At 31.6% G+C, this 13,358-nt stretch overlaps 1 protein-coding gene across 2 annotated transcripts in view; it reads right to left on the bottom strand.

Moving 5' to 3' along the window:
• LOC145292353 (calcium and integrin-binding family member 2-like) overlaps positions 1–13,358 on the bottom strand; it is a 46,358-nt gene that overhangs the window by 14,002 nt on the left and 18,998 nt on the right. For both annotated transcript variants that reach the window (XM_080138683.1, XM_080138684.1), the window contains one exon: positions 8,012–8,129. In XM_080138683.1, the coding sequence (XP_079994809.1) occupies positions 8,012–8,129 (118 nt within the window). The remainder of the gene's footprint in view (positions 1–8,011; positions 8,130–13,358) is intronic.

The following is a 13,358-nucleotide window of genomic DNA, read 5'->3' on the forward strand; positions in this document are numbered from 1 at the left end:
TGTTGCTTTACTGGAATCAAGGTTCTTGATTAGCTTGGTGACATCATGCACAGATATTTGTATGTTGCATAGCGTGTTGTCTGTTATAGGGGGAAATATGGGGAGTTGATGGCCTTGGTCACAAAAGGTAGAATTAGCTGCAAAGTTCTTGGCAAATAGTTTGGCTTTGTCTGATGCTGACGAGAAGACCTCGGTTCTATTGATGATGTTTGGGATCGAATGCACGCTTCTGTTCAGAATCCTGTTTGCTATTTACCAAAACTGGTGAGAATCAAGCGACTGCTTTGCTACTTTGGATTTAACAGACTGAGCATATAGCTCTCTTGCATTTTTTATTACTCTTTTACAGTGGTTGCTGGCAGTCCTGAAAGTAGCTTTAGTATCAGTATATCTATTACGTTGGTAGCTATGGAAAAAGTGATTTCTGTGCGCGATGGCAGCAGCACATTCTGGGGAGAACCATGGCTAGCTGTTAGGTTTTTGTTGAATATTTTGGATGGTATGAATCGGTCTATACCTATAATTAACCATTCGGTCAGGTCTGATACTATAGAGGACACATTCTTTTTAAACATGGAATGCAGAGGTAGATCAGATATAAATGTACGGAAGCTATCCCAGTCAGCCATAGAGTATCGCTATACTGTATGATGGAGAGGTACATCTGAAGACTTATTACATTTCATTTTTATCTTAACTGATACAACCGAGTGGTCGGAAGATACCAGAGGAACATGAACATAGCTCAGAGGAAGTTGTGAGAAAAAGGTCTAGAAAGCTTGCATACTGATCAGTAGTATCGGGCAACCGAGTGGGTTAGTGAACAATCTGAGTGAGGTCATAAGCAATAAAGGAATCATGACAGAAGACAGAACCTCCCCTCATCATCAGTCTTATTTGAGTGGGTCAGCCATTCCATATTGTGGACATTGAAGTCACCACAGATGTGAATGTTAGCCGAAGGATGAGCAGACAGGATGTGGTCAATTTTCTCAGATATACTCTTAAAGATAGTAACTCTGCTGTTGTGGGGGCGATAGAGGGAAAATATAAATACGGTGGTGTAAGCAAGTGCAACCTGGAAGCACATATAGGGTAAATTAGGGTCTTCTCTGGAGATATCCCTGCCACAGAGAAAGCCATCTTGAATGCAGGTACATATTCTATGCCCATGGCAATCTTGGGGGTCATATTTAGAGGTTAAGTTAGAGTATCCTTTAATTATAAACTCATCTAGGGAAATGGTTGGCCCAATGCCAGTTTCACTTAGGAACAATATGTCCTGCAATTGGGTTTCAACCTCTGGAAGGTTGGAAGGTAGATCCTTAATGTTGGAGAAGGAGACATGTTAGTAGGGGGTCTACGTGAAAGGATGGGGTTCTAGGTTCGAGATATTTCATGATGAAGATTTGTGGAACAGGTCGACAGACTTGGTTAGAGCAGGACAGAGAGGGAAAGTAAAAGAGAAAAAGACAGTATTTTTTTTTTTTTTGTAGCACATGATAAGATAAATCTGTAACAATTGCCCACTAGTATGGAATCGAGAGGCCCCACCAGAAACTACTGCATGATCCAAAATCCATTCACCAAATGCAATACAGTACTTTTCACCTGCTGGTAGGACAGTCCTCTTAGTGATTATGCCAAGGTTTAGATCCCTGACTATCAAGCGGATAACATCAGCCCAGATGAAACGTTTACCTTCAGCACCCTTACTAGTGACATGGACACAAGGATAGACACAGAAACAGAAAATTGCCGACATCTCAGTTAACGCAAGTACTGCCGACCTAGAAAGCAGCTTTTTCTTCACCCTTTATCAGAAGAACCACTCATTGGAAATGAGGACTGAGGGACAAATAAGGAGAAGCAAGAGTAATGAGAATAATGCCAATAACGCATCCACAATGCATTGTCTAATCTCCATTACAAAATAAATGAAAAGGTTGAAAATAAAAAGGTTAGAAAAAAAAATTAGGTATGAGGGACTTATAAATATTTATTTAATATAAGTCCGTTGCTCCATTTCCAATTAGGATGATATTTGAAAATAGTCTCCTTTCCCATATTAATGCGTAGATTTGTAATGTAATGCACAGAAATTATGTGTCATGTTATGATTAATAATAATAATAATAATAATAATAATAATAATAATAATAATAACACTTTAACCTCACTATAAGTCGACATTTCCTTCTTGTATGTTGCTGGGACAAGAAGAACTAACCCTGAAATTGTTTCGTTCACATCATTTAAACTCGTAAATTGTACTATATCAACGAATTCTAAGAATTCTATACGTAAAAGCAGGAGTAGTAAGAAAGGGGCTAGCTAATCCCAGCAAGTATTTTTTTTCTTTTATGTTTCCCAAAGTTTCTGAATTATGTTTATACCTAAGGAATTATGTTTATACCTAAGGAATTATGTTTATACCTAAGGAATTATGTTTATACCTAAGGAATTATGTGCAGATACCATAATACTGAAATAAATACATTAAATAATATTATTGTTATAATGTTATTATTGTACCATTTTATTGGCACTACAATAATGTTCTACACTACAGTTTATTTAAATGGTTATTATGTTGTCCCATTCAGACAACTAGGAATAATGCAACATTTTATAATTATGACTATAAAAGCCAAAATCAGCAAAGGGGAATCACTCATTTTTTATTGAAGAAAATAGAAAGAGTTGTCTTTCTTACAACTAAAATTTTATTTCCATTTTTCTGTAGATGCTTAAAAAATGTACAAACAAATAAACTTAAAAGGTAAAATTACTTTAATCCATCCCAGGTAATGCTGGATATGTAAAGTTAGAATAGATAAAAACGGTGTACATTTAGACGGTTTGGAAACTAGGTGTGACTGGTTTTATAAACAAGTCATTTTAATTCTAATGAACAAACTACATGGTTTATCTTTCAAAGTGACTTTTGACTTTCCAACTGGGATTAAAGTGTAATATCTGTTTATCCTCAATCAAAAAAAGACCCTTTCAAACTGAGAACATTTTAATTTTTTGATCAAATCAAATGTGCCCGTTTTTGAGAAATTGTATTTTCCTCACATTAAAAATGAACCTTATGTTTTACTTTGCATTTGTAAATGGAGACAATTTCACATCTCTGTCACATTTTTATATAAGCATTTGTTGGGAATTAACTCTCACATTCGTCGTTATTCTACCAATAGCCTGGACACTTTCAAAATAGGTTCTCTTGATGATGTTTTGGAAAAAAAAAGCAAAAGTTACACAAAGTAAGATTGCCAAGGCTACTGCAAAGAAGATGGGCTCTCTCTACCATGCTAGAAAACTACTTATGCCTGAAAGTATCCTGTACCTCTATAAGGCCACCATTCGCCCATGTATGGTGTACTGTTGTCACATTTGGGTTGGAAAACTGCTGCTTGTCTCTCATTCCTGGACAGGGTTCAAAAGAGAGTCACCAACCTAATAGGTCCTGAACTGTCATCTAAGCTTCAGCCTCTGTCCCATCAACGAAATGTTGCTTCCCTCTGCGTGTTAATTTAATGGTGAATGCCTTGACGAACTACAAGCACTTGTACTTCCTCAACGTGACAACCCCGACAAACCCGACAAGCAACTAAGTCCTACCCCTTTACAGTAGAGACCCCTAAATGTAAGAAAGTCTTTTACTCCAATACTTTCTTCCCCAGAACTGCAAGAATTTGGAACTCCCTTCCGGGATTCTGCTTTCCCAACTGTATTGATATGCAGAAGTTCAAGTGTAATGTGAACAAACATCTTGCTACTTATCTCCCTTCATAATACCCTGCAACTTATGTCCTCGATAGTAGCTCCCTACTTCAAAGTGGCACTGTACCTTGTTTGGGGTGAAAATTGATTTAAAAAAACATAAAAGAAAAGGGAATAAAGAGTTTTTTTCAATCGAGCTGTGTTCTCATCACATAGGAATTGCCAGATGCTCAGGTCATTGTGAGCAAGTGCATGTTATGATTAAGAAGAAGAGATGCAAAAAAACAAAAAAAAAAAAAAAAAAACATAGAAATTATGCAATAGTTATAAAAAGCTAAACCTACTGTTCTATAATGCAAAGATAGGGTTAGACGATAACTCAAACCACTTTCCCACTTTCACTGCTAGTTCACACAGTACGCAGTCAGTACTGACAGTTCATCTACATTTTAGACTGCCCTGTTTTTTGTATTACAGTATCCCACTTATCAGTATATTTTTTATCTAAAGAGATACTTTGACAAATTAGATGTGATTATAATATTTAATATTCGTTAGTTCATGAGAACATCAAATTTGCAAGGAAAATTTGATGTTTGATACGCAAAATTCTGAAGTGAAAAAAAAAGTAAATTTTCAGCGGTTCTCTCCCTTCGACCATTTTGAAATGATTAGAGATTTCGCACAAAGCTATGCGTATTAAGTACTCAAAAGCGAGCAACGCACTTGTTATCCCAAAGTAAGCAATTCATTAATTTTTTGTTATTTCAAGGGAGGCTACTCTCGAATTATGTTTCAGCTATGATCATAAGTCTATTAAAAGATAATTTTTTTTTTGTTTATAAAAATATAACAAAAACAAAAAGTAAAATCGCACTTTATGTGTAGGTGAAATTAAAAACTAGCGGGGTGAGGGTGGGGGCTTGCCCAGTAGAAATATATGCTTAAATATATTTTAAATCATGCAGATTTGAGATTTATTACTACAGAGCTAATTCTCTATTGAATACTATATATATATATATATATATATATATATATATATATATATATATATATATATATATATATATATATATATATATTACCATTTTTGCCCGGCATTGCCCGAGTGTTTGGAAGTATATGTTGGGCAAAAAAAAAAAAAAAATGGTAGTAGGAAGGCCATCTCGAACCTGTACCATGAAGGAGTAAAAGAACAGGGGAAAAACCTGACGTCTTTGCTGTTTCGACCACTGCCAAACCAGAAGTGACGTAGGTTAAAATTAAGGGTAGACATTCGAAAAGAAGAGGGGATGACTTTCGAAAATATAGTGAAAAAAGCGACCCCTCCCTGTTGAAAAGTGCCAAGTTGAGGGTGAAAAAAGTAATGTTTTTAGCCAATTTTTCGATATTTGTCGTTTGAAGGGACGAGCTTCAAAACGATACTGATCTTGTGAACATTCGTCGCCTCTGTCGAAAGTTTTAGACAGACATGCAAACATATATACATACATTTATATATTGGTAACTCAAATTTTCGACCCAAGCCAATTAAAAAGCTTGCCCTATCTCTGAATACCCTTTATGTAAATTTCAAATGTTTAGACCAGAAACTGTCTGAGTAATTTGGTAGAGACCGCAGAGGTCAAATTTTTTTTAACTTTGACCCCTATTATGGCCCCTTAACATTTATTATTTGGGGCTCAAATCAAGTTATTAAGTTAGATCCATGTCCAAGGAAACTATATCTAAAATTTCAAGTGTTTAGAGCCAAAATTTCGGAGGAGTTTGGTAGAGTTCTCAAAGGTGAAATCGTTGACCTTTGACCCCTTAACAGCCAAATTTCTGGCCGAAAACGCATTACAAAGATTTTCCCAAATCTCAGTACCCTGTATATCAAATTTCGAGTCTGTAGACTAAAAATTGACAGAGATATTGTTTAGGAAAATGTACACAGACAGACAGACAGAATGACACACACACACACACACACACACACACACACACACACACATTTTCACTTTTATATATATATATACTAGCAGTTCCACCCGGCTTTGCTCGGGCCCTATGTACTGTTCATAATGTTGGGTGCATATGTATATATTAAAAAGTGTGAATATGTAAAGTAATGCATTTCTGTATAATAGTCTTCCTTAACTACCATAGAGAAAAGATAGACGGACATTTTCACTTTTATAGATATATAGATAGATACATAGATAGATAGATAGATTGGATGCAATATATAGTAATGATTTTAAAAAGTATAAAAAAAAAAAGACTCATGCACTACCACCGAGAATCGAAACCAAAACATTGAGCTCACGATTTATTTTGCCTCTGGCGTCAATGACTGGGCTATGAAAACATTTTTACTGCAAGGTTAAAAATTAAAACATGAACCAATATCTACTACATTATGCATTCGTAATGCCGGCGTTCGACCTTCACCTGGCAAATTTAATTTTTTTTAATTTTCACATTTTTGCACTGATTTTTCCAGGCTAAACCCCAAATATAAAGTTTTACATGGATTCAAATACTTTATATATGAAGTTTCATGTCTGTAGACCAAAAACTCTAGGAGGAGTTTGGTAGGCAAAATTTGTTAAACAAAAATATATACGTATATATAAATATATATGGAAACAATTTTGTGTTTACCATAAACATTTTACACAAATATTATGCAAGTATAAATCATGTAGAATATCTGCATTAATATAATTACACATAATAGTTTACTCACGATGATCATCCCATTAGAAAACAAAAAAAAAACTAATAGGGTATTAATTAAAATGAATATTTAAAAGAATATGCAAATTAGCTAGATCTTTTGCTAGTGAATACAATTCCACAACCCATACATAAGAAAATTATATTTCCTTTTTAAATAAGTAGAAAAGAGAGTTTTTAATATGAATATTGATACACACAAAAGAAAAACAAATTCATAGGAGTATATATATATATATATATATATATATATATATATATATATATATATATATATATATAGTAGTATATATATACATATATATATATATATATATATATAGTACTGATCAGTTAGAATCCAAACCAAAATATTTAATGCTCCAGCTGTGTTCCCTACCATTTCAGCTATTGACAGATAGATAAGACTTAACATTAAACCACTTCAAGTCATAAATGAATTTGCATATGCATAAAACTAATAGAAATGTATTGGCAAATTGAAATTAACATTGTGCATTTCAGCTTGTTGACAAATTGTTGTATGCGTTATTCATCCATCTAAACAAAGATTTTCCTCGGTATAAATTATCTTTGAAGTATGATTAATACTTCATGGTAATTTCAGTGTAATATGACCAGTAGTTTAAGAGTTTATCGGATAAATATTTTCACACAGATAAACACACCTACATACATCCATTGTTATTAATATAGATGAGAAATTGCAATATTATTTTGATTATTTCTTTTTGTTTAATCAAATAATTTAGTTGTTTCATTATTTGGATTACACAGACTCCTATTCCATCAGACTGAAACCATTCAAACATGTGCTGATATGTTGTATTGTAGCACATTACCCCCCCCCCCTGCTTTTCCAGAGAAGATTTTTCTGGAACTTATGGAACTGACTACTAAGTCGGTCAACAGCTTCAACAATGAAATGTATCAGCAGCTGGATGGGGTGGCGATGGCCATCCCCCTGGGTGATGCTATCCTAGCTAATATCTTCCTAGGTTTCCAGGAATCTGTGTTATTCACTTGGGTTACTAGACCTTTTCATCATTGGCGATATGTTGATGACACCTTTGTCATTTAAAAAAAAAATTTACTCTCTTTCATAATGCTATCTCCCCCCGTTTTGAATTTCCAACGACTTTTTTCGTTTCTGAAATGGAACATACATTTCATTACATCAAAAATATATTTTCAAATATTTGTACTGATGTTTTGTTTTATTAATTTCATTCATTCAGAGGAAGTCTCACAATAAAGACGAAACGTTAATGAACACATAACTTGGTTTGTTCCTTTTTTCATCTCTCTGTTTCATCGGGATACTATTTCCGTTATTCTCATCATATATATATATATATATATATATATATATATATATATATATATATATATATATAGTACTAGCATGAATTGGCTTAGTGGTAGGGCTTTAGTCATCAGACTCTGGAATCTTGGTTTAAATCTCAAATGATCGCTACGGGTTCCCAGATTACACATCAACTACTAAACCAATGCATCATGGATGATCTAGTGATATGTTAAAGATTAAAATAACCTTAAATTCTGGCATTTCTTCCAAAAAGCAGGTGGACATTTTCAAAGTACTTGCAATTTCCTCTGACATTTCCTCAGGAATAACATTGGGTTGCAGTTTATGGAAGCGCTGGAATATTCTGGAAAGAGTATAAAGAATCATTCAAATTATTGGAATCTAATAGACTCATTTTGTTTAAGTAAAAATATTTTTGATAAATAAAATGCTGAACTGATCTTTCATATGAGTGTAGACAAAGGGACACAAAAACTACAAAGTTGTCTTGAATTTGATTATTTGGAGCATAACATTTATATTCTTGCAATATGTAATAAGATAGGAGTGATTGTGTATCTGTTTAAGATATGTCTTGCGAAAGATCATTAAAGTAGTTGAGTGAGTCTTGCTACCGTTTCGAGTAATACTATGGCAAGTCGCTATACTGCATGAGTATCATTGTTGCAGTTGGTGTTTCTTGCACGAGACTTGCATATCTTTCAATACCACTCCCAGGTGTCTCTACTAGTCGGTATTAATAGCTTAACCAGTTCATCAAAATCTTGTAAAATGGAAAACCTGGATGTATTCATATTCATAGTTCATAACAAAATCTGCAAAAACATTTAAAATATTCCAATTGGATGGCAAATAATACTTAGGCTACAATCCTTTCAATGTAAACAGAAAAATTCCATTTTGAAAAGAGAATTAAAATTTTTTTTTGATTTACAATTATTTTAGCTTTTGTTTCTTTGCATTTTGTGAAAAACATCAGATTCCTACAAAGTTTGGAAACTAATTAAATTAAATAAAAGACAATTTTTAAGATATTTTCCTTTATTAAATTTCTTTTTTTATATTAAATTTTCCTTTATTATATTAAATTTCGATTGTATTTAGTTTTATCCGTGTTGGAATCTAAAGGAAAAATATTAATATAATATCATTTTTATTGACAGATACTGTTGTGATGTATCGTTTTTACAATAGTAAACAAATTCATTGGTAACTGAATGGATTATTTAAATTTTATAAAATATTTATTCGCTGTGCTATTATGTTGTACTTTTTAAAAATAAAGTAAATGTATTTTATTTCCAATAACACAGTATACAAAAGCAAATGAAAACTGGTTAGTCAGAAACAAAGTTTGATGTGTCAACATAAACAGGATTTGTTAAGGCATTTATTGAAAAGTTTGGAGAGAACTGGAGCAATCTCAGTGGAGCATTTTTTTAATAGTATAGCCGGGATAAGATCGGGTTAACATGCTTTTGAGGTGTCTAGGTTTTGATATCATGTACTTGAGTATGGGTGATATTTAGGTCATCTAGTGTGGTTTCTGTCCGCAAAGAAAAATCTAGGAGAGAGTGGTTTGCTGGGTTCAAAGTATAGTTAGAGGCAAACTGATGGGAAAACAGATTAGCCTTCTCAGATGCCGTGAAAACAACCTCAAGATTGTTGGATAGTGGGGGAATTGTTGATTGCTCATTATTTACTATACTGTTGTAGATTTTACAGAAATCATAAGTGCCTAATTTTTGTATTTCAGTAGATTCAGTATATTTTGAAGCTATTTCTTTCTTATAATTATTTCTAGCTTCTAATACTTTTGTGTATTTTACTGGACTTATGTCGGACAAATCTGTGATATGCATGCTGCTTTTGAGGAATGGTATCTGTGCTCTTAGAAATAAATCATTGGGGAAAGTAGGGTTTGCTATAAAACTTTCATATGAGAACATGCGTTTCAATTGCCATTTTGAACTATCCAGTGGTCTCATTTTGCACTATTTTGCAAAAAAGATTTTCCCCCACGGAGCATCTCTGATGTGAGCTTTGATAGCTTTTCAATCAGCTTTATTGTAGTACTTTGTTGTCTTGAGCAATGGCTCTCCAACTTGGGGTTGATGTTTATTATTATCACAACATGATCAGCATTCCTGTGAGGGCCATATACATTTATTACACAATCCTCAGGAACTGTGGTCAGATCTAAAAGTGAGGCTTGCTACTCCTGACAATCTGGGAGATGGGTCAGGAACATTACAATCTGTGTCAGGGAATGGGACATAGAAAATTTATATGTAATGCTACCAGCTGTGTCTGTGTAGAGAAGCCAAGCTAATTAGTGTGGTGGACATTAAGTTACCAAACACATGTACTTGTGTGATAGTGTCTAGAGTGAGTGCTACATCTATGCTGTCAGAAACGTGATTGATTAGAAGACAGTCCTGGGGGGAGGGAGAGCGAGAAAGAAAAGTAGCTAATGCTATGTTGTAGCTTTAGTCTAAAGCACACGAAGGCCTAATTATCTGATTAGTAAAGGAGAGGGTGTTATGTATATAGACTCCAAGTCTGTGCATGTGTCTATTAGAGTCCTTGTGACAAAATCGGAGATAAGCAGACATGTTAAAGTGGTTAGAGAGGCTGGAGGAGTGTAAGTTAGTGCTAAAATATCCAGGGAGTTTGCTAGGAGAAATGATTCTACATCGTATAAATTAGTTTTAATAGTTCGGATATTTGTGAAAGCAAGCTTCAAGGGAGGATGGGAATTGTTGTTTGAGTGTGCATCTGATTTGATCCTTATTTTGGATTGAGCTATCATTTCATTTAATAGTTTCAGTTTTAGGGCGAGAGCTTCTAGACAAAGTGGATGTGCATAGCTTCAATCATGCAACACAAGTAGACCATCAGTTAACTCGTCTGCAGGAATGTGGCCTCAAGAATGCTCACTGGAGATGAGTGCAAGGTCCCTTTCTCTGCAAGGTTATCAAAAGATGTGGTAAATACTGGAAATCTGGAAAGATTTGTTGTCACTCAGACTCGAGGGAACACCACCAGGTGTTCTCAAAGAGAATTCTTTGACGATGGCCTGTATGAAAACTCCTAGTAAATAATTATAATAATAATAATAATAATAATAATAATAATAATAATAATAGTAATAATAATAATAATAATAATAATAATAATAGAAATAGTAATAATAATAATAATAATAATGGCAATAATAATAATAATAATAGCAATAATAATAATAATAATAGTAATAGTAGTAATAATAATAGTAATAATAATAGTAATTATAATAGTAATAATAATAGTAATAATAATAATAATAATAGTAATAATAATAGTAATAGTAATAAACATAATAATAATAATAATAGTAATAATAATAGTAATAATAATAATAACAATAACAATAATAATAATAGTAATAATAATAGTAATAGTAGTAATAATAATAGTAATAATAATAGTAATTATAATAGTAATAATAATAGTAATAATAATAATAATTGTAATAATAATAATAGTAATAGTAATAATAATTATAGTAATAATAATAGCAATAATAATAGTAATAAAAATAATAATAATAATAGTAATAATAGTAGTAATAGTAAGATTAAGTATAGTAATAGTAGTAGTAATAATAATAGCAATAATAATAATTATAATAATAATAATAATAATATAAATAATAGTAATTATAACAGTAATAATAATAGTAATAATAATAATAGCAATGATAATAATAGTAATAATAATAATAGTAATGATAATAATAGTAATAATAATAATAGTAATGATAATAATAGTAATAATAGTACTACTACTACTACTAACAATAATAATAATGCTTATAGTAATAGTAATAATAATAGTAATAATAATAATAGTGATAATAATAATAGTAATAGTTATAATAATAATAGTAATAATAATAGTAATAATAATAGTAATAATAATAGTAATAGTATTAATAGAAATAGTAATAATAATAGTAATAGTAATAATAATAATTATAATAGTAATAATCATAAAAATAGTAATAATAATGATATCAATAATAATAGTAATAGTAATAATAGTAATAATAATAATAGTAATAATAATAGTAATAATCATAATAATAATAGTAATAATAGTAATAATAATACAAATAATAATAATAATAGTATTAATAATAATTTTAATAATAATAGTAATAATAATAATAGTAATAGTAATAATAGTAATAATACTAATAGTAATAATAATAATAGTAATAATAATAGTAATAGTAATAATAATAATACTAATAGTAATATTAATAATAGTTATAGTAATAATAATAATAGCAATAGTAATATTAATAATAATAGTAATAGTTATAATAATAATAGCAGTAATAGTAATAATATTAATAATAATAGTAATAATAATAATAATTATAATAATAATAGTAATAATAAGAGTAATAGTAATATTAATAATAGTAATTATAATAATAATAGTTATAGTAGTAATAATAATAATAATAATAATAATAATAATAATAATAATAATAATAATAACTAAGATATCCAAATAGAATCTGTCATGGAAAAGTGTACACTGCTGATCATGAGGAGGGGAAAACTGGAAGCAACGCAATGTATGGTACTACCCAAGCAAACTGAGACGAGGTGAACATGACCGCTACAAATACTTGGGAGTTTTGGAAGCAGATTCCATCAAAGCAACCGAAATAAAAAAGAAAATTGTAAAGGAATACCTCAGAAGAACAGGAAAACTCCTCAAAACTAACCTTAAACGTATAAACGCACGGGCAATGTCACTTGACACTTGATACTCTGGACCGTTTATAGGTTAGACCAAAGAAGAACTGAGGAATCTCGACCAGAAAACCAGCAATCTCATGACAATGCACAATGCACTACACCCAAAGGATAATGACCGACTCTATGTAAAAAGGAAAGATGAAGGAAGAGGGCTGGTTTGTATAGAAGACTGTACACAAGAAAAGAATTAGAAAAATATATAATGCAGAACACCAACAGAATAATCACTAGAGCAAAAGACACTGAAGAAACAAACAAAATAGAAAAAGAAGAAGAAGAAGGCGAAAAAAGAAGAATGGGATAGAAACAAACGATTCATATCGATTACAAACGAAGAGACTAACGAAACACTTAAAAATGGCTACAAAAAAGAAACCTAAACTAGGAAACTGAATCCCAAATAACAGCTGCACAAGATACATGATTAGAACCCACCACATCAAAGCAAGGATTAACAAGACACAAGAAAATAGCAAATACAGACTCTCTGGAGAAAGAGACGAATGAATAAATCACATAAGTGAATGCAACAAACTGACCAAAAATACAAAAAGAATATTAAAATAAACACAGTCAAGAAGGGGAGGTAAGACACTGACAATTATGCAGACAATTGCATCTTGAACACACAAACAAATGTTACAAGCACAAACTGACAGCAGCACTAGAAAATGAAAGTCACAAGATCCTATGGAACGTGGATATACAAACAGATAAATCCATTCAAACAAATCCATTCCAGCAAGAAGACTGGA

Source organism: Euprymna scolopes, chromosome 13 (genome assembly GCF_053919585.1).
Source record: "Euprymna scolopes isolate OS-2025 chromosome 13, ASM5391958v1, whole genome shotgun sequence".
NCBI lineage: Eukaryota > Metazoa > Mollusca > Cephalopoda > Sepiida > Sepiolidae > Euprymna > Euprymna scolopes.